This window comes from Engraulis encrasicolus, chromosome 20 (assembly GCF_034702125.1).
Source record: "Engraulis encrasicolus isolate BLACKSEA-1 chromosome 20, IST_EnEncr_1.0, whole genome shotgun sequence".
Classification (NCBI taxonomy): domain Eukaryota; kingdom Metazoa; phylum Chordata; class Actinopteri; order Clupeiformes; family Engraulidae; genus Engraulis; species Engraulis encrasicolus.
In genome coordinates this window covers 46,134,183-46,160,850 of record NC_085876.1, presented here as the reverse complement: position 1 = coordinate 46,160,850, position 26,668 = coordinate 46,134,183, and the positions used below count along the sequence as shown (strand labels likewise).

The following is a 26,668-nucleotide window of genomic DNA, read 5'->3' as shown; positions in this document are numbered from 1 at the left end:
AGAAGCCAGCACCTCAAGAAACACTTTATTGGTGTTGCGATACCTCTTTTTTTCTAAGGTGTAACTCCTCTGTCATTCCCTTATCCCTGCAGCAACAACTGTGAGCAGGATGCGGTGATCATCTCGGTGATAAATGGTGTCACCTCCGTCTACGCTGCCATTGTCATCTACTCCATCATCGGCTTCAGGGCCACAGAGAGCTATGATGCCTGCCTCAACGGGTAAGTGACAGATACATTAGAGAGCTATGACGCCTGCCTCAATGGGTATAACAGATACAGATATATTAGAGAGCTATGACGCCTGCCTTAACGGGTATGTGACAGATATATTAGAGAGCTATGACGCCTGCCTTAACGGGTATAACAGATACAGATATATTGGAGAGCTATGATGCCTGCCTCAACGGGTAAGTGACAGATACATTAGAGAGCTATGACGCCTGCCTCAATGGGTATGTGACAAGATACCCTGCGAATCTTTCATGAATCTATTATTAGCTGTTGATATTTACTGTAGGCAAGGCAAGTTTATTTGCACAAACTTTAATAGAAGTACAGTATATCACGGAAGTGAATACACCCCTCACAGTTTTGCAGATTTTTGAGTATATCTTTTCATAGGAAAGCATTACAGAAATGTAACTTTGACACAATGATTAGTGACCTTTTAACAACATATTTAACCGCTTAAATTTCTTGTTCACTCAGAATAAAATAAAATACAGCAATTAATGTTTGAACATGTACTCACAAAAGTGAGTACACCCCAGATTAAAATCCGGTAGAGAAGGGGCTATGTTGGCTCGAATCGTCTCGAAATGAAAAGGGATGACAAGGGAGGTCATCAGTGTGCGTTTCAACCTTTCTTTGCATTGAACTTTTACATTTTGAGTCTGCATCTGGCTTAAATAGATTGGTGTGAGATTTGAATACAATCCTATGGAGAATATCATGATCTGCTTCAATAGTCACAGTGCATGTTGACATGCATGTTTCTTTTAGGTGTATTTCAGATTGCCAATGTTGACAGCATTCATGCATCCCCAAACCATGTCAGTCCCACTACCATGCTTGGCTATTGAGAGGATACACCATTTTTGTAAAACTCACTTGTTTACCACCACACATGCTTGACACCATCTAAAGCAAATTTTTTTATCTTGGTCTCAAGAGAGATGAACAGACCAAGGATATGGATCACTGGAACCATGTCGTGTGATCTGAAGAGACCAAGATAAACAAATTTGCTTTAGATGGTGTCAAGCATGTGTGGTGGTAAACAAGTGAGTTTTACAAAAATGGTGTATCCTCTCAATAGCCAAGCATGGTAGTGGGACTGACATGGTTTGGGGATGCATGAATGCTGTCAACATTGGCAATCTGAAATACACCTAAAAGAAACATGCATGTCAACATGCACTGTGACTACTGAAGCAGATCATGATATTCTCCATAGGATTGCATTCAAATCTCACACCAATCTATTTAAGCCAGATGCAGACTCAAAATGTAAAAGTTCAATGCAAAGAAAGGTTGAAACGCACACTGATGACCTCCCTTGTCATCCCCTTTCATTTCGTTTCATTTCGAGACGATTCGAGCCAACATAGCCCCTTCTCTACCGGATTTTAATCTGGGGTGTACTCACTTTTGTGAGTACATGTTCAAACATTAATGGCTGTATTTTGTTTTGTTCTGAGTGAACAAGAAATTTAAGCGGTTAAATATGTTGTTAAAAGGTCACTAATCATTGTGTCAAAGTTACATTCCTGTAATGCTTTCCTATGAAAAGATATACTCAAAATTCTGCAAAACTGTGAGGGGTGTATTCACTTTCGTGATATACTGTAGATCAATGAAGTAGTTCAATGTGCTTCACAAAAATAAAAGCAGAAAAGGTAAAAGTATTGGGGGCACTGTGGCGCAGCCCGCTAGTGGAGGAGGCAAGGTCGCATATTAAGACGCACTCCATATCTCTTTCCAGCTCATTTCCTGTCTCCTCACACAATCATGTCATAATAAAGGCCCAAAAGCCCCCAAAACATACTTTAAAAAAAGAAAAAAGAAAAGGTAACAGTTTATTTTAAGGGGACTTTAATTACAGTGCTTACTCATTAGGTACAGTACAGTGGAATAACTGACGTAATAACATGTAAGTACAATTGTAGTACATGTTATGACATCACTCTCACAGTGTGTATTTTTGTGTATCTACATACCAAGGGTGCCTTATAGCAGGTCACAGTTCAGCTTTTACCTCCCTGGAAGAATTGATCCCTTTGGCAAAGAATTATAAAACAATTTGTTTGTAAATGATGGCCATTACTGTCATTACGGTATGTTGATACACAAAATATATCATTTAGGCCTAATAAAATTAAGGAGCGAAACATTGGTGACTGCTGGCTGATGACCCGTTCCTGCCCATAGTTGTATAGGGGAGCAACACTTGCATAGAGTGCACTGGTGAAGGTGCGTCAGGCAGCAATGATGGCCAGCAGGTATACCAACAGCCTGTATCTTCGAATCACAAAATATGTGATGTAATAACATGTACTATTACAGTTGTAATGACATGTTATTACACCACTTATTACAAAGTGAATAAAGAAGCACTCACCAGATTTCTTTTTTCATTTTTAATCGCCTCACATCACATTTATTCTCTTTCTTTTGAGATTTGAGTTCATTCATTGACGAAGTTAAGCACCCAGTGTAAAGTATAAGAAGACAAGGTGTTGAGCGCGCTTCCTGATCCTATTACACCACTTATTCCACTGTGAATGTACAGTGTAATGAAACGCCTCTGGAAATAAAGTGTTAGCACAGGCAAAAAACTCACAGCAGATGAAATAGGATATGAAGCATAACATTGAAATTAAATGCAAGACGAGGGGTAAAAAGTAAAAGTCAGTTTACAAGTAAGTAAAATAAATATTTACATTATTTAGTCTGTCATTTGGGGCAACAGTGAATGACAAAAGACCAACAAAGGTTGGCGTCTGCTCCTGCACTTAACACCCGTGTATTGCTTGGTGCGTGCACTCCCAAAAAGTAGTAATCACTCAAGATAATGGAAAAAAGGAGGCGCACACAAGGCTTGTGTGAAAAAGTGTATTGAAGCCGAAATTAAACAACAGAAGTCTAAGGTTAACTGGAGAAACAGACGTTTCGGAGCTAGTCCATTCTCAATGTCTCCAGTAGGGCAACAGGGAATCTGTTTTTACGTAGCTGTAAATATTCAGTGCCTCAAACAGGTACAACAGATAGCCCCCCCTCCTCCTCTTCTCTGGAAACTCAAAACAATATAAAACTGTACACCCAATATCCTCTTATATTTTGATGCATAGACAAGAACATCTCCAGAAAAAAAAATCATATTATTAACTGTAGCCTATATGTCTTTTTATCCACAGGAACATATTATTAACTGTATATGTCTTTTCATTCACAGGAACATCTTGTCTTTGCTGAATGCGTTTGACCTTCCTGAGGGGAGCGTTAACGAGAGCAACTACCAGGAGACCCTGGATCACCTCAACGCCACCTCCACGGAGACCATCCAGGGCCTCGGCCTGGTCACATGCGACCTGCAGACCTTCCTCAGCCAGGTCAGAGTTCACCATCCAGGGCCTCGACCTGGTCAAATGTGACCTGCAGACCTTCCTCAGTCAGGTCAGGTCAGAGTTCACCATCCAGGGCCTCGACCTGGTCAAATGTGACCTGCAGACCTTCCTCAGTCAGGTCAGAGTTCACCATCCAGGGCCTCGACCTGGTCAAATGTGACCTGCAGACCTTCCTCAGCCAGGTCAGAGTTCACCATCCAGGGCCTCGACCTGGTCAAATGTGACCTGCAGACCTTCCTCAGTCAGGTCAGAGTTCACCATCCAGGGCCTCGACCTGGTCAAATGTGACCTGCAGACCTTCCTCAGCCAGGTCAGGTCAGAGTTCACCATCCAGGGCCTCGACCTGGTCAAATGTGACCTGCAGACCTTCCTCAGCCAGGTCAGAGTTCACTCTTACCGCACGGTCACACCGCCAGCGTTGAATGCGTGGAAAGATGCGGAAGTATTTGACTTTGTATGGGAGAGCAGGCGGCAGAAGCGTTAAAAGTATGGAGTTTATTTTGTGCCAATAAGTTTAAAGAAGACTTTTATAGTTGCAAGCAAAATATAGCAATTCAAAATACCAAAGGAAAAAAATAACAAAAAAAATAATGTTCAAACGAAAAAAAAAGGATTGCAATAAAAAAAAAGTGAAATGGTGTGAAATATCTGCCTTCCCTTAAATATTGTCTCCCTCTCAGTTTTGGTCGTTGACGTTTTCTTTGATCATGTCTCCAGCTTTCTCGTTTGCGCTCCCTGACTTTTTGTTTGCGATTTTTTGACACAAACGTGCCCGGTGGGTGGGCTTTCGACGTTGGGCATTCCTATTGGCTTATGTGTGTTTGACGGACAGCTAAGCGAGCGTACGAAGCGGCTCTGGCCACAATCAGCTGCTGCTTCTGATTGGTTGTAAAACGTCAACCCAAACTGCTGTCAAAAAAAGCAGAGGAACTTCGGTCAGTAGTTAGACTAGTTGATCTACTTCGTGAGGTGAAGCCCTTTTCGGTGATCAAAGACGACACCTGTCAGCCAGTCACACAAAAAGCATACGGTAAGTAAGTAGCTGTGTCATACCAATATGTTGTTAAATGACATCTTGTGAATTCATGATAATATGTTATTGAATTCCCGGTGAATGGGATGAATGATTAAGTGATAGGCACATCCCTTCTTTCCTCAGGAAAGCCAGGTAGAATAGTCTGAGGATGCAGTCTGAGGTAAGAAAGAACAGGCACACTTAGGATCGAGTTTATTTCAAGTTATTAAAAAATCTGTACATTTTCTTTAAAGCCTGTATTCATACGGTATTCAATTTCTCGAAAGCCTGCCTGAGGTTGTCATGGCGTTACCTCAGGGGGACGTTGGCCCTGGAATCAACATCTGGTTTGAGTGGCTATCCATGTCAGACAACTGTAGTATTAGACCTCATTGATGTCAGATAATAAGAATAATATACGGTAATATAGAATATGCCTACATACGTAAGATAAACCAGATGTTTATCCAGTGCCCACTTTGCGATGTCATTTACTGTTGTTCCTGTAACGACATCGCACAGCTGTCCCTGCTGGATCAACATCTGGTTTGAACGGTTATCGAGGTCAGATGATAAGAATTATATATATATATACGGTGTATATATAGAGTAAATACGTAAAATAAACCAGATGTTGATCCAGGGCCAACGAAATCGCGGTCACCGTTACCTCAGGTAACTTAGAACAGCTGAAACTTTATAGCTCGAATGCTTGTAATAGCTATCTGAGGTCTGTCACTTCCCACGTAGCAGGATATTCTTTCATGGTTATCGATGTCAGATGATAAGAATAATATACAGTAGCGTAGGCCCTATTATATAGAATATGCCTACATACGTAAGATAAACCAGATGTTGATCTAGGGCCAACTTTGCGATGTCGTTTAGTGTTGTTCCTGTAACGATATCGCAAAGTTGGACCTGGATCAACATCTGGTTTGAATGGTTATCGATGCGATGTCAGATGAATATCTATACGGTGTGGATATATAGAATAGGCCTAAATACGTAAAATAAACCAGATGTTGATACAGGGCCAACGAAATCGCGGTCACCGTTACCTCAGGTAGAACTAAGGGATGAACGTTATAGCTCGAATGCTTGTATCTGAGGGATAGTTCTATTCTTTCATAGTGATGAGACTCCGTCCGACTTAATGAAAAGATTGACTGCGCTATGAATCCTGTGGACACGGGCTCAACCAGACATAGTTTACCGTCCAGCTGTCAAATTAGGGTCTTGTGAAAGTCGATGATCGTGTTGTTGTGGGAAAAATCACATGTGTAACATCTGCATGGTCAATCTTTTTTTTTTTTTTAAATCCTTCGGGATCAATAAATGTTACTCTACTCTTTTTCATTCTTCAGCAGGGTTCTACCCCATCAACCACAGCAGCAGCGGTTCAGAGCATCAATATACTGAATACTTCGTTGGGGACACAACAACAAACTGGAGTCAGACCAGGGGGTCAGACAGCAGGACCAAGCATGGACACTGAAATGCGAAGGTGACATTTGAAGTGTGTTTTGGCTGAACCTGTACATGTAATGTCAAGGTAGTGGCGTACATAACAGAGGATAAATTACAGGATCTTGCTCTACATTAAGATATCTGAGTCTTTCACCATTGCGCATTACATTTTATCAGAGGTGGAAGAAGTACTGAAGTTGTGTACTTAAGTAAAAGTAGAAGTACCCTGCGAAAAAATTACTCAAGTGAAAGTAAAAGTTGTTTACCAAAAACGTACTTAAGTAAAAGTCCTAAGTACTAACTTTTAAATGTACTTTTCAGTACAAAAGTACAAGTAGGCCTACACGCGCAATGGCTGTCTTTCTCCATGTCTACCTACTTGATACAATAGGAAAAATTGTCTGCAACGGTTTTCGGTTCCATTTGAACATGACTATGGAGTCCTGTTAATGTTTTTAAAAGTATATTTTCTGTCTGGGTGTCAATTTGGAAGAGGGGCTTGGTCCGACCTCCCTGCCCGCAGCTGAGGCTACTGAAATATCCACGAAACACAACAGGAAAACCTAGGATAAATGTAACTAGTAACAAAGTATTCTCCTAGAAATGTAAGGAGTAGAAAGTACAAGTAATTGTCAAAAAATGTAATTGAGTAAAAGTAAAAGTCTGCATTTTTATTTTTACTCAAGTAAGTACAAATTCCAGAAAAAACTACTTAAGTACAGTAACGAAGTAAAAATACTTAGTTACGTTCCACCTCTGCATTTTATTAAAAAAAAAAAAAAAACATTTTAATGGTGTCCAAAACATTTCAGCGTGGTTGAAGGCCCTGATGAAGGCCAGACGGCTTGTTTTGCTCTGACATTTGTGTTATTATTTTTCTGTATGATTGTTTCACTCTTGTAGGTCTTTCCCGGGCTTTTTTAAGAAGAGGCCTAGCCGAAGTGCAGCATTTAAATCTCCAAAACAGCTGAAATTATGGAAACCATTTAACCTCACTGTTTTTTTGATGCACCTCAACACCACCACAACACCCTCCCCGGAGGAAGATCTTCAGCATCTGCAGGCAGGTCTCGGCAAAAGGACTCTGTCCATAGACGGAGAAATGACACATGCTGAGGTAATACTCACATCGGTCCTTGTTTGTCACACAGACTGAAGAACCAGAATACCGTAGTTATGAAACCTTTTTATTTAACTTTTCTAGATATCCAGTTTGTTCGAAGATATTTTTCCCAAAATAAAAGCAGTGTCAGGAGGGTGGCTGCTCTACAAAGCTGCAGGTATGAAAATCATGTTAATTTACAGAACCCCAGACATATAGAAATGTAATGTGAGTGAGTACATTTGAAGTAGAACTGGTTAGTCACAACAGAATAGGTTGATATCAGAACCAATTACAGTGAATTAATTACTATCACATTTATAATTTCTACTCAGGTGGGAATGGAAGGCGGCACTTGTCTGTTGTCCCTCCAGAGACTGAGGGCTATACGGCTAGCACCCTAAAAACAGCTAGCGGGGGTGGTAAAACCATTCTTTACATCCTGCCACTTCAGGATGAGCTGGATTTGGCGCCCCTCTCCACCGACGCGGTAGAGTTTGCGCGTATGCCAAAGGCAGAATGCCGCACTTGCCATAAGGTCATGCCTCTACAGTTGCTGGCGTTACATGTCACCCAGTGCCAAAACTCAACCATCTCTGACACTGATGATTATGTGGAATGTGTGTCGGACGATGAACCAGAGGTATTGTGTAGTTATGACAAGATTTTGTAATGATTATGTGTGCTTTAACAAATCCTAATGTGATCATGTTGCAAACAGTTCTTACACGTACCCTGTGATTGGGGCTGAGTTTTTTTTCACATGTTTTTTTAGCCAACACAAGCCTGCTGCCCCATCTGCAGTGAAATGTTTGCAACCCAGGAACTGGAATCTCATGCCAGCTCGTGTGGACTGGAGAGCCCGGTGAACTGCCAACCAAATCTGGAAAGGTATTTTTTTTGTAAAGAATGATGATATACATTGCAGAGCACTTGCAGAGCACTGCCTAATATTGACTTGGTGAAAAAGGTAGGGAAGAACAACCGTTTATTTTGAGCTTTTGTGGTGTCTGATCAACTGCTTAACTGCAAAGTCCCGTGAGTGTAAATAAAAAAGAATAATATTTGTAGTTAAAAAGAAAACCACCAGCTTTCCAACAAATTTGTTTCAACAAGAGTCTTTTAGTCTGGGGTCATTGATCTGGACCAATTGAAGATGTGTGTCAAAATTGCGCCCCCCTTTTCCGTTCTGGACATATTGTAATTGACCTCCCCTGTTTGACAGACTGCCAGCCGCCACAGGTCCACAGGAAGATGAGACGTGCAGACAACTGTCAAGGTTTGCAGACCTTCTTGAGCCTATGTGAAAAGGAAATGTCTCGTCTTGTTAAAGAACACATACTTTGTACACAAAGCTGATGTACTTGTCTTTTTCTGCTTTGTCAGTGAAACTGACGTTTTGGAGTGGCTGGTAGGACAAGTGGACCACACCAAAGAGTTCAGGGTTTGTGTCACGAGACAGAATGTTCTGCAGAGGGGTCTACTACAATGGCAGCGTCAGAAGAAGGGGTCACCGGCGAATCCTTTGAAAATCACCTACATTGGAGAAGCCGGCATTGATACAGGAGCTTTACGCAAAGAGTTTCTGACTGGTAAAGCTTATTCCAATATCATATTCTATTCTACAAGTCTATCAATGTGACCACCCCTTATTCATATTCCAAAAGGCAAACATGTGTTGTTCCTTAATTTTACCGGTACTTAATTTTAATTTGAAAAGTATACATGTATTAACCATACAGGTGAATGCTGTTGGAGGGAACTCTGTAATCCGATTGCACTTAATGTTTTCTACTTTTTTTGTGTTTTTTTCCCTCTTAGAAATGGTGCGTGGCATTGAGGTCAAGATGTTTACTGGAGACAGCAAGGGGAAGAGCCCAATCTACTCGGTCTCGGACCTGGAAAGTGGTTTCTACAGGTATGAATTATTAGATGTTGTTGTGTTGTCTTGTATTGTATATTGAGGTAGTAGGAGGAGGGTGTGGACATCCGACGTGATCATTAACACTTTTTATTTTAAAACTTCCAACATGTGATACAGAACTGCAGGGGAAATATTTGCAGTGAGTCTGGCCCAGGGTGGCCCCCCACCCTGCTTCTTACGAAGCTGGTGCTTCGATTTCATCTCATCGGGAGAGCTAAAAACTCTAACCAAAGCTGAAGTTGATGATGTCGAGTATGCGTCGCTTATCGAAAGGGTGAGTATTTCAAATAATTTTCTTAGCATTTCTATGTTTAAGCAATGTTGACAATTATTCTGATTTGATCACTACTGTGTATGTGTTTCAATTTTAGGTGGAGGGAGCAGCTGATTTTGGGGATCTCACTGACGACATCATAAACTGTGGCTACACAGGGGCACTGACCATGGACAGGAAGGATGCTATTATAAGGTAATTTCCAGAGGTTTGTTACTAGGGTTACTTACTGTACTGTATTTTTTAATGTGACAAGCTCACCAGCTCTGCCGTTAACAATTTACAGTATATATTTCATACATTGATGCATTTAATTTTTACAGCTTGATATGTTTGTACTTAATAGAGCCATTGTTCTTCACGCAACCCTGCACCTCACACCGATCTTGCAACAGTTAAGAAGTGGCCTCAAGATCTATGATTTCCTGAAGGTCATTGAAAGGCAGCCACTGCTCTGTGCACCGCTGTTTGTCCCCAAACAAGATGATGATGATGATGATGCAGTAAGCATTATTTTGTGTGTACTTCACATTTAGTGTTAGGACGTTCTTTAACTCCTAATGTTATTTATCTATCAGCTTCGAATGTTGAGATTTTTCTTTAACATGTCTTTTTCAGCTGGATGCTGATTACATCATGAGCATAGTCGTACCACACATGAGCGTGAAGGGCAGCATGAGGCACACCAAAGAGACTGAAATCTTGAACTTCCTGCAAGACTTCTTACAAGAGCTTCAGGACAAAGGTTTGTTTATGTGTTTTAATTCAGCCCTCCTGTTGTACAGGTTTCACTTGCTGTGGGCGGACGTGTCCCTCTTAATCTCAGTCTGAACCAATGACATTTTTTAAAATTGTGCTGGTATCTTGCAGAACACGAGCTTCCGGCAACATCAGAACGGACTAGGACGAGGAAAGGATCTCATCAGTCAGCTGTTTCAACCCCCAAGCAGAGGCAAACCCAGGCCAATCCTGACGCTAAGGTGAAAAGCAGTCAGAACAATCCAGTCGGATAAGTGTCATGTAATATGAGGTCATTGTGTGTACCTTTTAAAAGCTTTTTTGTAATGTGAAGTTCTACACTTTGTCTTCCTATGTGTTTGTGTCTAGGCCTCTGTGTCTGAGGACAGCACGGAGTGTACAGTTGAAGGCACAGATGAGACGCACCTTGCCCGGCAGCTTGTGTGTCAGGTGGGCAACACATGCTTTTTTTTTATATTATTATTCCATTGCACGGTTGTAATATTTGATTTTTGTTTGTCCCTTATTGTATTAGGGTAGTCACATTATGGCTTTTGCCCCTATTCCAAAAGATCGACAGCCTTACATTGTGTACCGGTAATTATTTGCCTTTAAAATGTAGGCATGTGAGCGGACGGGTGATGACCTCTTGGTGTGCGAGGCGGCGTGTGGCGGCTCTTTCCATTTGGAGTGTCTGGGACGGCTACACACTGGAGAGGAGAAGCCCATGTGTGCCCAATGCTGCTCAGGTCAGTCGCTAAACAACTGAGAATTTCACAGTGCACATTGAATTAGTCTTACATCTAGTCTTATATAATTAGTCTTATACATCTTCTATAAACCAGCATTAAGCTAATTTTTGTTTGTTTGTTTGTTTCATGCAGATGCACGACTTAAGTCTTTGAGCATCCCCATGCTGCTGCAATGGCTTACAGGCCAACAACATAAACCGTTACTACCATCTGCAAGGGCTGATTTCAAAGTGCATGTTAAATTTGAACACAATTGTATGGAAAACATGCCAGGTCACAGCATTTGTTACCCTGTAGTAAATGCATGCTCTAACACTGTCCGGTTACCAGTTATTCACATGAGCACTTTTGCAGAATTCAAAGATGTGCTCTGTGTGGCAGTGTGTATGGGAGCAGATTTTGGGCGTGTTTAGTCGGTGTGTGGACTAGGCAGTGCCTAGTCCTTGTTGAACGACTAGCAGTAAGGCTCCCTAGAAGTGGAGAAACTTGATTGACCTGTTTTTACCCTTGTATTTATGCTATTTATAATATTTATAATTGTCGGTTGAATTATTATAGCTTCAATATAGAATTTGTTACCCTGTGTTTACCCTTGCATTTATGCTATTTATAACATTTATAACTGTCGGTTGAATTATTATAGCTTCAATATGGAATTTGTTACCCTGTGTTTACCCCTGTATTTATGCTATTTATAATATTTATAATTGTCGGTTGAATTATTATAGCTTCAATATAGAATTTGTTACCCTGTGTTTACCCTTGTATTTATGCTATTTATAATATTTATAATTGTCATTTGAATTTTTATAGCTTCAATAAAGACATTGACAATTCTTCTTGTTCTGTTTTTTTTTTTTATTGTATTGAATGTCACAGATATTTAAAAATGTATTACTATGGTGTTAGGGGGTTGGTTAGCATAGGGTGTGTACAAGACGTCGTGTTTGTGCATAAAGACCCTTGCGGCAAAGTGGGGAGGCGTTTGGATCAATTGTCTCTTGCAGGACCAGGAGGTTCCTCTGTGACAGGGGACAGGCAATCTCTGGAACCACCACTCCATCCTCTGGGGCTTCATTGTCTGGGATATTATCTGGGGGCTGAGAACACAATAAGGCTAGATAACTACCAAAAACATGAAGAGTGCCACTACAGGTAGAACTTCTTTAACAATCTGCTATTTTACCGTATCAATTGCATACAATCCGGTATTTCATTGGAGTAAGTACACCAGACCAATGCCAATCCAACAGTACCTGTACATCTGGTTCTGCCACTGATAACTGTAACATTCCGATGTGCCACAGCTGGTTAGGGGACAGGTTGTGTTCTGTCCTGAGAGGATGATTGTTCCAACTGTTCACAAAGGCTTTCAGGTCAGTCTTCAGTCGTGGCAGAAGTGCAAAATGCACACAGAAGAGGTCGATGTGATCTGACAGATCCAGGAGCCCCTCTTCCTCCAAAGAATGCAAGTCCTCGTAGTAAGTACACGTGACTGCTGACCAGACATCACGCCACAGCCGCTCCACTCTAAATATTGGAGTGAAAGGGGGTTTTTTTTGGGGGGGGGGGACAAAAACATTTCTGTAAGATGTGTGCATTGGAGTTCAAATTTCTTTATTAGAGGATAGCCTCTTCGGATCTTGAGCATTGTTGAAACATGTTTAAACCTAACTGTAGTGGTTACTAGTAAACTTCGTTAAGTTTGAACATGTTTTTGTGTCTTGTCAATGACTTTCAAAACCACACTGCTGGCTGAAATAGCTTTTGATGTGATGATCTACAGCTTTGTGAACAAATCTGGATAGGCAGTGTTTGCAAATTTGGTCAAAAACGGTAAACAACAACATACTTCCAAGACATTGAGCCCAAATACCATTTGCTTAGGGAAAACGTGCAGCAACACTCCTTAATATATATATATATATATATATACATGTTACCGCTGATTATGAACACTTTTCCCGGCGATGAAACTTCCACGTCCCGTTCCTCGCACAGAGAACATGCATTTGGCAATGTCCACATTTTCAACCCCTTGATCACCGCGTACTCTAGAGATTAAGTATGTTTAAGACAGAGAGAGGTGTCAAAAGTTGAGGTGTGATTACTTAAAATGTAGGCCTAAGTGCCTTCCAATAATGATCTACAGGTTGTTTCTCAATAGTGTGGAATTAGGATGGGTGGCGCACTGCACTGTGACGCATACCTTGACGGCCATCCATGCGTGCGTACACCATCCAAAAAGAAGGAAAAAGCGGTGGTGGCTTTGTTGTTTGCTGCCGCATCAAGGTATATAATCTGTAAAATCAATGTGAAACAAAAAGGTAAAAGTACTACAGTGATTTTAAATGTAGGCTATAGGCCCAGTTGTTACCAGAGAGGTCAAAAGTTAAAGTAAAAAAAAAGAAACAGTTTCCTTCCAACACAACTTATCTGAGTAACCAGTAGACCTGTGTAGGCCTACTTGTCTTACAATTAGCTAACTCTCCACTGGTTAGATCAAGTTTGTGGTGGGTTGTTCAGTGTTTTTCAGTAATATCAGTCTATCTGTCTCATTAGGTACAATGGAGTGCCAGTGTTGTGATTACACCACAGAAGTGGAATACTTTTACTTTTGACACCTCTGGCTGTTACTTTATATTGCCTATAGAGACAATTCTACATACCCTCCTTGAAAAGCCATCGATCCCACAGAAAATAACCATGTTAAATCTGAAAAAGTGAACATCATATTACTAGACAAACAGTTGGATTTTTTTTACCCATCAGCCATTACTACAATAGGCCTATGTTACCAGAGTAGTTTTACGCATTCAACATAAATATGGCTGTGTAGTGGTCAATGACACTGTATATTCTACAAATGTAATTATGCAGATCCCATACTGACCTGATTAGCTTATGGTTAGTGTCCACATGGACCAAGGACAGAGGGGCAGGTACGCTGTATGTTCTGCGAGCTACACACCCAACCTGTATCATCCTGGCCAAAACCCCCGCTCCATCCACACGCTGTACACTGCTCTTCACTCTGCGCCATGGCAGCCGATGGCCTCTAGCTAACAGCTCGCCTTTCACCAGTCTGTATCCAGCGTGAGGCATTCTTGTCTTTATTGACCTCACCACACTGTCCAATTCATTATCCGATAAGGTTGAATAGCAACCACGGACAGATAAGTTGCACTCACTCATTCGCCTGTAAAACGTTCGCCTTGACACGCCATATAGATTTGCGATGTGTTCTATTGGCAGTGCATTGGAGAGAAGACTTTCTATGTCGCTGCCTGCGATCTCTAAACGGGGCCGTCCCAATCTACCCACAGTAATGGTCACCACATCGGACACATTAACCAATGCTTGCGGTACAGGTATTGCCGATGACTGAACTGAGTTGATGAGCCCCTGTAGGCAGGGGATGAGTTCAGGTGGAATTTGCAGGTGCCGGGATGCTGCTTCTGCTACAGACAGCTCCTGCTGGGCAACATCTAACAGGTATGTAGGGTCCACTGTTCCGTTTCTCAGTATTAAATCGAAGCGTGTTTTCATTCGAAGTAGGATGTCGGATCGTATTTGTTCCTGTAAACCATAATTTATAATCAATAATAAGCCTAGTAACAACGGATAAAATATTATTTAAACTAATTGTTGACTATACAGGGGTGTAACCAGTGTGCGTGCTAGCCAACGCAGGGGGTAGGATAGTCCACCCACTTCACCTGAGGTGAGATTAACAACTGAACATTTCTGTCCGTGTTTGAATACAATGACATGATAATAACACAATTTGACATGATGAGTTGCCAAATTAATTGTCTTACAAATAGTGTACCCCCACTTTTAAAAATCCCCACTACACTTACCTCGGACTGCATTCTGCCATTTTTCGGAGATCGTACTTCCGCGCCGGTGTTGATGTTTTTAGAACCAATCAGAATCAGAGCTCTAGCTCTAGCTCGTGTGGCCAGAGCCGCTTCGTACGCTCGCTTAGCTGTCCGTCAAACACACATAAGCCAATAGGAATGCCCAACGTCGAAAGCCCACCCACCGGGCACGTTTGTGTCAAAAAATCGCAAACAAAAAGTCAGGGAGCGCAAACGAGAAAGCTGGAGACATGATCAAAGAAAACGTCAACGACCAAAACTGAGAGGGAGACAATATTTAAGGGAAGGCAGATATTTCACACCATTTCACTTTTTTTTATTGCAATCTTTTTTTTTTCGTTTGAATATTATTTTTTTTGTTATTTTTTTTCCTTTGGTATTTTGAATTGCTATATTTTGCTTGCAACTATAAAAGTCTTCTTTAAACTTATTGGCACAAAATAAACTCCATACAAAAGCCGCAAAGCGTGTCTAGACTCAAAAGCGCCAAAAGCCAAGGGCGTCAAAAGTTGAACTTCATCTAAAAATATGTAATGAGCTTGGCGCCAGCAGGTGTCTGCCAAGTGAATGTTCATATTTTTTTTAAACAAGAGCTTCGGTTGGTCGAGATACCTGGTCAAACGCTTCAGGTTGAATCGTTTGCCGCGTTCAACGCCCCTGACCTGTGCTTTCAAGGCAGGAGTCAGCAGCGTTTTAGCTCTTTCAACACCAGCGGTGTGACAGCATTATGGCTGGAACAGGCAGCCTTGGCTCTGGCTAAAACAGCTAAAGCCAGGCACACACTGTGCCATACTGTATATTCAGTCACGGGCAGGGCTTTAAAGGGACACTCTGCAGGAAATGGTCAAAAAAGGTACTGCAACTATGCTGCTCATTGAAACTGGACTGCCTATTGCCAAATTTGATCTGTACATGAAATTTTGCTAAGTATTAAACAAATATTTTCTAGTATGGTCCAAGTACAGTCATTTTTGCAGCTAAAAATGGCTATTTTTGGAAATTCAAAATGGCAGACCATGGAGAAGATCCCCCTTTTCATGTATGAAAAGTGCAATTTTTCCAGTCATAATGAATACCTAGAATTTGATGGTGGTGGTACGTATTCATGAAAAAGGTAACATTAGTGAATGGGCAGCATGAATTCTGGAAATTAACAACAACAAATCTCACACAGTGTCCCTTTAAATTAGCACCAGCCAAGCTGCCAAATGCTGATGAGGTGTGAGTTTGGCTGGTAGAAAAGACTTGAGGCGATTAAAAAAGCGAAAAGAAATCTGATGAGTGCTTCTTTATTCATGTATTTTTGAGATGTGGGTGATGCTTTAGAGTAAGGTTCTTCTAATAAGCGTTTATAGTCACTAGTAAGCAGGTAGTAATACCCTTACAAGTGCCCAAATAACATTCTTATTAACTATTACTATTATTATTACTATTACTATTATTAACTATTAACATGCTTAATAACATCTTATAAGCTGCTTATTATGTGTTTATAGTGGTTTATTTTTTTAGTCTTATTATTTAAATCGGTACACATATCCATCTTGATATGCTGACTAATACTAGATATGGAGGCGTCGCAAAAAAAACAAAATTTTCCAGATGGCTGCCATGTGTACCGATTTTCATGCTTTTACTCAAATAAAGTTACTCATCAGATGTTAGCAACGTTAATAAGCATGTTAACAAAGCTAATAAGCATGTTATTCGGCACTTGTAAGGGTATTACTACCTGCTTACTAGTGGCTATAATTAGAAGAACCTTATTCTAAAGCGTTACCAAGATGGGTTCCCTGTATGTGCACAGGGTGTGGAGGGAACTGGTCTGGCCTTCATCGCCTTCACGGAGGCCATTACCAAGATGCCGGTCTCCCCTCTCTGGTCCGTGTTGTTCTTCATCATGCTCTTCTGCCTGGGGCTGTCCACCATGTTTGGCTCCATAGAGGGATGTGTTGTTCCCCTGCAGGACCTCAACATCTTCCCAAAGCGCTGGCCCAAAGAGGTGCTCACAGGTGGGGTCACGTACAGTACAGTAGGCAAATCAGAAAAGTTGGAAAACATACACACATAAGTACAGTGCGTAGTACGCACACACACACACATAAATAAATACTGTCCTATCCTGTGTTTGAATCGTAGGGATCGTGTGCCTGGTGTCGTTCAGCATAGCGCTGATCTTCGCTCAGGGCTCGGGCAACTATTGGCTGGCCCTGTTCGACAGTTTCGCCGGCTCCATCCCCCTCCTCATCATCGCCTTCTGTGAGATGATGGCCGTCAGCTACCTCTATGGCATCGACAGGTGAGTTGGACTACTGTTGGATTACATTTCATCACATTACATTACACTTAGCTGACATGCTTTATCCAAAGCGACTTACACAGTAAAAACTGCAGTGTTAATTCAACACTTAGACAGTGCTTTAGGACCAAATACACTCTAGAAGGTGTTAAATCGACTCTGATAGTGTTGCATTAACACTGCAGTTTTTACTGTGTACAGTTATTTATTTACAGGGTGTTGGTTACAGTCCCTCGAGCAGTCCCACATAACAAATTTTATCTGGCCCACTGTTGACCCACTTCTTTTTTCGCAATGTCTAACAGTTGGCCCAATTTTGTCTTGGTCGTCGACCCAGTAATGTCCCAATTACCGTATACTGACAGTTATTTTCAGTGTTGGCCCAGTGTTGGCTCAGTTACTGAAGTTTTGACCGTTATTTTCAGTGTTTTAAGAAGTGTTGGGCCAGTCACGATAACCAGTGTTTCAGCCGAGCGTCAGCTCCCAGCCGACAGTGGCAGCATTCAACCAGAATCGGGCCAACTCAAAAACAGTACTATCATGCCAACTGTAACCTAGAAGTATTGGCCCAGTCACTATAGCCAGTGTTTCAGCCGAGCTGACGCTCAGCCGACAGTGCTGACATGCAGCCAGAATCGGGCCGACTGTGCTTGCTACCTGGGGTGGGATTAGGGCACTTTGCTCAAGGGCACTGCAGGCATGGATCATGGTGCTGATAAGAGTGGGACTCAAACCTGCAACCCTCTGATCTAAAGGCCAGCTCTCTAACCATTGACTGACCATGGCTGCCCACCTGTATGGCATGGACATGTACGTCAGCTAGCTTGTGGGATAGACAGGTAGAGGTTTTTTTTTTTTTTTTTACCTCTATGGCATTGACAGGGCACTTGTAAACCTGTATGGAATCGATAGCAAAGTCAGCTAGATGGTGGGTGGATAGGTAGAAATTATTACCTCGGGGTCAGCTCTATATTCCCACAGCCCATTGGTCCCACGGCCCATTAGTCTCACAGCCCAATGGTCCCACAGCTTATTCCTGCTGCTCCATGTTCCCAAATTTTTAGGAAATTATTCAAATATAGGCCCTATGTTCTACAACTCCATGTTCCCACATCTCGGAGTAAACTAAGAGAATATGGCTTTCAAACATAGGGCCTACATTTCAATTAATTCTTAGAAATGTGGGAACATGGAGCAGCAGGAATATTCTGTGGGACCAATGGGCCGTGGGACCAATTATACAATTGAATATGTTGTTATTCTCTGGCTGTCACTCCATCAGGTTTAACGAGGACATTGAGTTCATGATCGGCCACAAGCCCAACTTCTTCTGGCAGGCCACCTGGAGGGTCATTAGCCCACTGCTGGTCTTCGTCATCTTCGTCTTCTACCTCGCCACCACGGCAACCAAAGAGCTCACCTACATCGTCTGGAACCCAGAATGGGTAAGTAAAGACCAAAGAAACTCAAGAGAAAGAACAATCTCTTGGCGGGGAATGCATTGGCCACGGTGTAGTACTGGGGCGTTGCCTGAGGACACGAGTGGATGTAAAATTAACTCCCATGCGCATGGTCATTGGTCAGTGGGTGCGATGGATACAATTTCCGTACTCCCTTGCGCATGGTCAGTGAGGGCGACACCATGATGGATAATTTGTGGCCAATTAACGGCAGCTGTTGGTCAGTAGTAATTGCTGGGGGTAATTAAGGACAGCTGACAAACATTCACGCTGTCCTATGACCTCTTCCACACTCCGACCCTCGCAGAAGTGGCATTGCATGCTTCCCTGATGCTTCCAACACTGACCGTAGAAGAAGAATACAATTTCCGTGCTCCCCTCGCCATCATTTCGTACTACGCTGTTATGACGTGAGTAAGCCCTCCTATCTATCTCTCCTTGGTAAAGACCAATGGCATTCCATTAGAAGCTTTTTTAATCTTTTATAATTGAGATAGGACACTCAAAGACGGTGATAGGAAGTGTGTGGGAGTGATGAGAGAGATGAGGAAGGATCAGGGATTGACCTCGGCCTGGAGTTAAACCCATGTCCACGATTATGGTATGGCACACTAGCCCAGTGCACAGTAAATTTTGCGGTGTTAATCCAACACTTAAAGAGTTAATTTAAGTCCAAATAAGATCAAATCAACCCTCTAAGTGTTAACTGAACACTGCACAATTTACAGTGTGAGGACAGTAAAGTAAAGGCACGAATAGACCTAGAGCGTCACGAGCGATTCCAGCGACGGAAGTAATTGACTTTGTATGGAGTCGCGAATCGGGCGACTAGAGGCGATTCGAGCGACTTGAGCGACAGTTTGTAGTTGGACTTTAAATTGCAAATTAGCTGTGATGCGGTTCAGCGACAGCCGCCACAGCCAATGGGAATGTTGGTATGCTTGCATTCTGCTTTAAATGGACACACTCTGTCGCTTCTATCGCACGCATCGCTTTTGCTGCACAGTCCAGCGATTTTTGTTGCTTGATCTTGTCGCGGCCGGTGTATTTGCACGGTAAGGTAGAGGTACATATATAAAATTTGCAGGTGCTGGACAAAAGGGTCAGACAACTATGAAAATATAATTGATTGTCCGCACACTTCCCGTTCCCGTTGTGCTTTTTTCATTTTTCTATTCATAAGTAAGCTTTTTCGAGCTACTCGCTCTTCAACAGACAAGAGCGAGTAGCTTGAAAATGTTCACTTGGGTGGAAAAAGCTAACCAGGAACAAATGTGTGGACATTCAACTTTATTTGCCCACTGAGCCATGTCGCCTCCTTGAAGCTTTTTCAACTGTCAATTTTGCAACATAAACAAGCCTGCATAGACCCTTGCTAACAGAAATCTATGCAAGTTTGACAGGCAGTTTTAATCAAAATGCCTTATGAATGTATGTTGACTTACTTGTACAACCTGCCCATTGTATTAGTTATTAGGAAATGAAAAACATAGTGTAGCTCTAAAATGAGAAATCGGACTGTACATTAAAGCTGTGTTGTTGTACACAAAGTCTGTCGTATACATGGGTTCTAAATGGTTGTTTCCCCCTGGCTGTGCACAACTGAACCTCTGATTGTTGGAAACCGCTGTCGGTTCACTGCCAGTATCTTGCCCCTCCTCACAACACCATGTTTATAAACAAAAAAAAACATGTATATCTCAACATAGACCTCCCCCTTTGATAGCAGTGAATTCAAAAGTGACCTTCACCTTCTCTCAAGTTCGTGAATGACTTTGGAAAACATCGTTATCTCGCCATTACCGTAACTACAAATGTACACAAACCTTGTGCCGCGCCGCCTGCCCGGCCACACCTTAACTTTTCCTCCTCTTTTACCTCCTCTCCTGTGATAGGCCGATTTCCCCAGCCTGGAGAAGCTCTTCTACCCTGATTGGATGTACGTCATCATCTTCATCCTGTCCGGGGTGCCGGCGTTGGCCATCCCGGGGGTGGCTCTTTACAAGTGGGCGTGTTCACGCTGCTGTGGGGCTAAGGACAACGCTTACGACACGCGCAGTAGCATCAGCTCCGTCTCCTCGAAAGTACAAATGTCACAGATAACGACTTTAAAGTCATAAACACGCCCCCCCTTACACACACACACACACACACACACACACACACACACACACACACACACACACACACACACACCCACATCCACACCCAGCCACACACACACACACACACACACACACACACACACACACACACACACACACACACACACACACACACACACACACACACACACACACACACACACTGTAGAATACACCTGATGTTCTTATCGTAAAAAGGACATTTCTCTCACACACACACACAAACACACACACGCACACACGCACACACGCACCCACGCACAAACACCTGTGGACTACACCTGATGTTCCTACTGGAGGGCGTTCACTTATCAATAATTAATTTCTTGTGGGTGTGTACAGGACTGTCTGTAGATTGGTGGGAAATCATGCGATCACTATACAGAGTCAGTGTTGCCAGATGTGTCTGACCAAAAACCGCCCAAAAGCTTCTAAAAAAAACGCCAAATTGCGCTAAATTCCGCCCAAATTCCAACAAATTACATTGACTTCCAAGGGCTCAAAACGGCTGAAAAAAAACGTCAAATGGCCATTTTTTCCCGTTTTTGCCCGCAGACGCTCATCCCAAGTAGCCCATTTTGGCGGGCACCCGCCCAATCTGGCAACACTGTGCAGGGTTCTCATCTCATGCCTCTTCTTAGTGAATAATTACAAGTGTGGAAATGCTGACTAATAATGTTGTACCATGTTGCAATAGTGTTGCACACAAAACCATGCTCTTGTCTATATATATATATATGTTCATATATATATATGCATTTATAATATAATATGTATATAATATAGGCCTTTATATAAAGTTTATGTGTATATGTTGTATAATCGCAAAAGGGCATGTTAAAGCCTGGTAGGCTGTTAGTATATACAACACAAAACATTCCAATTGTTGTAAACAGCATATTTTTATAAAACAAAATGGGGGAAATTAACTTAAAATGCCTTTAGAATCACATGAACTTTTGTCTCAGTGGTAATAATGTCAATATGTACAGTATAGTCATAGTGCTAAAAAGAAGAAAACATCATTAATTAAATAATTTATTGAATGGTTTTTTTTTATCAGAGTTAATTTATACAATTTATAGTTTTGTATAGTTTTACTAAAATGTATGGTGTGTTTTACATGTTATACCTTGCAATTTGTTTTGTAAGAAAATAAATAATTTCCATATTCCTATGAGCTATCTTCACTTCATTTAAAGCCCATGAATAATCATTGTCCATGTCAAGTTTAATGTTTTATTTAGAGTAGAGTGTATTAGAGTAGAGTATCATTTATTGATCCCAGGGGGGAAATTAAGGTGTCAAGTAGCATACACACATACATAAATAAAGACATTGCCCACGAAACATTACACACATACTTACACATAAAATAACCATATATAGCTCACTGTAACATACATTTAGCTTAGCTACATACATTTTGTTTGACGTTGTATTTCTTTGAGGTTTTCGGGTACCCCCAGAAAATGTGGCGCCCTACTGTATGTGCCCTTATCTGCCTATGGTTTCTGAGTCAGAGGTCCGCACACTTAAAATCCTTTTTTGTTCTTTTATTATTTCATGGCTGGATTACGTTTCAACTTCAACAGTCCTCATCAGATTCTGGAGGCCTTTGTCCTGCACCTTTTCCTGGGATATCCACAATCTTAACTTTATCTGCCTATGCCTAGCATCACTGCCAGAGAGAGTAGAGAGAGAGAGGTTCCATTGGCCCATTGTTTCTGGGTTCTATTAGAGAGAGAGGTTCCATTGGCTCATTGTTTCCGGGTTCTATTAGAGAGAGAGGTTCCAATGGCCCATTGTTTCCGGGTTCTATTGAGAGAGGTTCCATTGGCTCATTGTTTCCAGGTTCTATTATTGCAAGGGGGAGGGGGGGGAATCCCCCTTTAGGCAGACCTAGGCAGACCTAAGGACTGTTCTATTCAATGCTAGGAGTATTATGACACGCCCCTTTAGGCAGACCGGAACCTGGTCATGTTAGGTGCCCATAGCAACCTATTACATTGGCATATCTCTATATACTTAAAGAATCTCTGTCACCGCTGCTGCTTCCCAGTCTAAAAATATGATCTTTTCATTATGTATATGAATATTTAGTCTGGCCCTGCTCAATGAGACATCGGAAGATTGTTGACGGGTCCGGAACAACCCGTTCTTTTTCAAACTGTGTCTGTGCCTATTGACTAACGCTTTGTCGTCACTCCCTCAAAACCCTGTCTGCTTTGCATCCAAAGATTCAAAACAAATCAGAACAAATCTGCTGCGCTGTGATTGGCCAGCTAGTTTCAGGGCCTGGGGCATTGTCCGAGGCTAGACCCACTCGCAGGCAAATCTAATTTTGGCCAAAGGGGACAAAGGGGTCACTTGTCCCGGGCCCAGGGAGAGAGGGGCCCCAGAATTGGATCCTCATTACATTGTATCTATTTTGTTTGGGGCCCTTTGAGATGTCTTTGTGCCGGACCCAGTCAAAGCTGTCAGCGGCAGGTTTCGTGAGGGAGTTTTTTTAAATATCTATATATTTTTATGGCTTTTTTGTCTTTATTTTTAGGACAGGACAGTGAAGGAGAGACAGGAAATAAGTGGGGGGAGAGAGACGGGATCGAACCCGGGTCGCCGGCATAGAAACCCAGTGCTCTACTGTTAGGCCACGGCAGGGAGGTTTTTTACTTGCATTCTACCATCAAACTCTTGGAGGTGCTTGGCATCCATTATACATGTATGAAAAGCGTTATCAAAGTCAAAATGAATAATTTCAAATTGGTGGCGGTTGTACATTTACTGAAAAAGATAACACTTGTGAATGGGCAGCGGTATAAATTATCAAAATAAACTAATAAAGAAATTCAAGTAAAGTCAAGTCAGCTTTTATTGTCACTTTCATCATATGCACAAGACATACAAGGCAAAATGATATTACGTCTTCTTTCTATGCCATGCCAGGACAAGACATACACAAACTGACATTTTTCAGAAAGGGCGACAGACAGGACAGGTAACGGTGATGGACTGGTAACAATGGACAATAATAAATACAGTATAAAACATTTAACATTCAACATTTAACATTTAACTTTTAGCATCTAACATTGAATGTGTAACAGAGATAAGATAAATAACAATGTAGACACTACAATAATAGAAATATTAATAACAGTGAAAGTATAGTGTAATACAATACAAGAGGTAGGTTCCAGGACTGAGGTAGTGCAGGTAAGGTGTGTGTGTGTGTGTGTGTGTGTGTGTGTGTGTGTGTGTGTGTGTGTGTGTGTGTGTGTGTGTGTGTGTGTGTGTGTGTGTGTGTGTGTGTGTGTGTGTGTGTGTGTGTGTGTTCTTGTGGGGTAGTGCAGGTACAGTCCAGTAGTGGAATACAAGAAGTCAAACTGTGCCATCCAGCATGGTCTATTGTAGTCCAGTGGTCTAGCATTTAGCAGCATAGTTGGAGGTGCAAGTCTCATAAAGGCCTTTTCTACTAGCCCTGTTAGAACTGGGCTGCGCACTGCTGGTTTCGTTTTCTTTTTGCATTTACTCCACCCATACACACCCATCATCAGCTCAAACAGGGCTCAAACAGGGGCGATTATAGAATCGCGAAAGACGTGGTTCGAGGCGTGCGGAGCTGAGTTCCGCTAGTCTACATGTTGCCTGTGTTAGGATTTACCGGCATGTGCAAACACCTATCCCCGCCCACGCACTTTAAAAATCAACATCGCTTTTCTGTCGGCAGTTTTTACAGTAGACAGAGAAAATTTGCTCAAGCAATTATCATGTTCTTTAAAGTCGGCCTAGCCTTACTACTTTAAAGAACATCGAGGGAACTCGAGGGAACAAAGAACACAGCCATGACATAGTGTTTCCCATACATTGAGGAAACTATGGCGGCCCGCCATAGTTTAAATTTGGCTGCCATCGTTTCCGAAAATGTTAAAAAAAAAAAAAACATTTTTTTTTTTTTTTTGATTTTTAAAAAAAAAAAATTGATTTCCGTGTTTGTTAAAAGCGATTTCAATTACGATTTCCTTCGCATTTTCCTCCTGGAGTAAATACATCCTATAGAGAAAACCACAAGTGCTTGAAAGAGAGAGGGATCAAAAGCCTTGTCAAGTTGTTGTACTTAACTTGGGTTTGGGAGCAATAAAAAAAAACCTTCCGAGAAGGGACAGTTGGGATGAGTTTACTAACACTCCCCAGGCTTTGTTTTACAGTTGTAATGAGTTAGGTGACAGGCCTTCATTGACAAGGCAGAGGAGACATCGGGCTGCATATAGAAATTAATGTGTAATGAATGTGAATATAGACATAAATGTGTAATATGTTGTTCAGCCCTTTTAATGGGAGGAATTTTGAAAAACTGGCCCTGTGACCAGCACCCCTCATGTAGAATGTGTGTGTGGGGAAAAGGCATAGCCTACCCTCTTAGACCCTTTTTGTTTATGCGTTAACAATTTCACAGCAATCTTAAATTCTTATCTCTGCTCCTAGTTTGTTTTATTATTTTTTTCATTACATAGACCCCTGCATGTGTATTATGTAGCCTTATTGCTCAAAATATAAATGGCTGAAATGTAGGCGTAGGCCTATAGTTTCTCCATGCGCCAATGTCATACTGTACTCATTGTTTTGCCATTTTGCATTTACACTGCGTGAATACCCCCCCCCCCCCAAAAAAAAGGCCAGTGAAAAGACCCCCCCCTCCCCGACAAAAAAAAGGCCAGTGAAAAGACCCCCCCCCCCCCAGACCCCCCACCCCCCGACAAAAAAAATCCCGGCTGCCCCCATAGTTTCCAAAATTTCTGTGGGAAACACTGCATGACAAAAAAAGATATCCTCTCTATCCGGCTGGAGAATAACGCCACTGTTTACTTGAAGTGGCGTCCGCTTAAAGTTAAATAACTTTGGATTGAAAGAACATAAAAATGCCGTAAAAAAAACTGTAAAAAGCTAAGAATCTCAGCTTTTGAATAAGCCCTAACACATTTCTGTATGTTTAACGCCTGATTTACAAGGGCGCTTCCAAAGCGGTAGAAGCGTGGCGTTCCATTATTTTCCGTTGGGACGCGGCAGCGAGGCGAGAGGTGGTGACGTAGGGAAGCGAGGGTGGCGGGCGGTGGGCGAGCGAGGCGAGAAAGTTGAGCTTGGCTGAAAAATGTAGCGGCACCGCAAAGCGTTAACCAATGGGAGAGCTTTCAACGCCATGACGTCACGTGCGTCACCAGCACTACTGGGATATTAAAAATGGAGGCTGTTTTGATTTTGGTGGTGTCAAATCTGCCGATCGTTTTTCACAGATGGTTTTAAAATAAATGACACTTGGGTTAAGGTGACCAATATATTCGCTCCTGTTTCATCATTTTTATTTGTACATACAGTGTTTGTGATTGAAGAGAGACGGTTGTTTGACCACAGCATTTGCTAAGCTAAGCTAATTTGACCGGGAAACGATGCTACGTCACCACGCGAGGTGAGCGAGCAGGTTGAAAGCGGGTGGAAATTCGCTTACATGTATCACAGCCGTAAGAGAAGGAGATCGCTGGTTATATTTAGTCCTATGTAGGCCCTGTTGTTTAGATTAGGGCTTAGATTCACCATGGCGTGAAAGCACGGTGTTGTCGCGGCTACTTGCAGCATCATACGGCCCAGTTCTAGTCCCTGTTGTATGGAAATGCATGCGAGACAGCACCATCTACCCCCCGTCAAGTTTCATGAATATTTATGAAGCCTAGTTGTGTTAGAACAGTTCCACAAAACCTAATGTGAAAGGCCCTTATAGTGTAAGCAGTTCTTGGAAGTAGAGATCAGAGAGTGCAGGTAAGGTGCAGTCACGTGGAGCAGTTCCATAGGTTGTGTGTGTGTGTGTGTGTGTGGGAGGGAGAGAGATAGAGAGAGAGATAGAGAGATAAAGAGATAGTCTTAGCTTTCTGTCTGCCTGGTGGCTGGAGCAGACCGTGTAGGGAGGGGGTGGAGGGAGTTCAGCA

The 26,668-nt window shown here is 42.1% G+C and overlaps 3 protein-coding genes across 4 annotated transcripts in view; 2 read left to right on the top strand and 1 right to left on the bottom strand.

Moving 5' to 3' along the window:
• The window catches only part of LOC134436065 (sodium-dependent neutral amino acid transporter B(0)AT1-like), a 36,245-nt gene extending 15,579 nt beyond the window's left edge, over positions 1-20,666 (top strand). The window contains exons 7-12 of the mRNA XM_063185092.1: positions 93-221; positions 3,457-3,613; positions 16,595-16,799; positions 16,927-17,086; positions 18,369-18,531; positions 20,442-20,666. Coding sequence (XP_063041162.1) covers positions 93-221; positions 3,457-3,613; positions 16,595-16,799; positions 16,927-17,086; positions 18,369-18,531; positions 20,442-20,666 — 1,039 coding nt within the window. The remainder of the gene's footprint in view (positions 1-92; positions 222-3,456; positions 3,614-16,594; positions 16,800-16,926; positions 17,087-18,368; positions 18,532-20,441) is intronic.
• Positions 4,122-11,740, top strand: zgc:112970 (uncharacterized protein LOC541543 homolog). Its single transcript, XM_063186019.1, has 18 exons — positions 4,122-4,658; positions 4,788-4,824; positions 6,011-6,150; positions 7,017-7,230; positions 7,318-7,393; positions 7,551-7,858; positions 7,991-8,106; positions 8,441-8,494; positions 8,602-8,807; positions 9,037-9,133; positions 9,257-9,413; positions 9,511-9,608; positions 9,760-9,916; positions 10,032-10,158; positions 10,284-10,393; positions 10,521-10,601; positions 10,774-10,900; positions 11,036-11,740. The coding sequence occupies exons 2-18, from the start codon at positions 4,813-4,815 to the stop codon at positions 11,314-11,316; spliced, it is 2,361 nt and encodes a 786-aa protein (XP_063042089.1). The 5' UTR covers positions 4,122-4,658; positions 4,788-4,812; the 3' UTR covers positions 11,317-11,740.
• On the bottom strand, positions 11,761-14,854 carry zgc:174680 (uncharacterized protein LOC100136843 homolog). Of its 2 annotated transcripts, XM_063186020.1 has the most exons (7): positions 14,767-14,846; positions 13,797-14,482; positions 13,573-13,618; positions 13,113-13,204; positions 12,847-12,957; positions 12,160-12,433; positions 11,764-12,003 (listed from the first exon to the last, which is right to left on the bottom strand). In XM_063186020.1, exons 1-7 carry the CDS (start codon positions 14,776-14,778, stop codon positions 11,821-11,823), a joined length of 1,404 nt encoding a protein of 467 aa, XP_063042090.1. In that variant the 5' UTR covers positions 14,779-14,846; the 3' UTR covers positions 11,764-11,820. The 2 variants fall into 2 exon arrangements, with proteins under 2 accessions (XP_063042091.1, XP_063042090.1); XM_063186021.1 differs by lacking the exon at positions 12,847-12,957 and having other exon boundaries at positions 11,761-12,003; positions 14,767-14,854.
• Positions 20,667-26,668: the final 6,002 nt, after the last annotated feature.

Excerpts from the sequence above, each read along its gene's own strand:
- zgc:112970 (XM_063186019.1), top strand. Across the intron at positions 9,609-9,759 it reads AGGAAGGATGCTATTATAAG|AGCCATTGTTCTTCACGCAA; the intron begins GTAATTTCCAGA and ends TGTACTTAATAG. Across the intron at positions 9,917-10,031 it reads ATGATGATGATGATGATGCA|CTGGATGCTGATTACATCAT; the intron begins GTAAGCATTATT and ends TGTCTTTTTCAG.
- zgc:174680 (XM_063186020.1), bottom strand. Across the intron at positions 13,205-13,572 it reads TCGATGGCTTTTCAAGGAGG|ATTATATACCTTGATGCGGC; the intron begins GTATGTAGAATT and ends TTGATTTTACAG. Across the intron at positions 12,004-12,159 it reads TGGCAGAACCAGATGTACAG|CCCCCAGATAATATCCCAGA; the intron begins GTACTGTTGGAT and ends TTGTGTTCTCAG.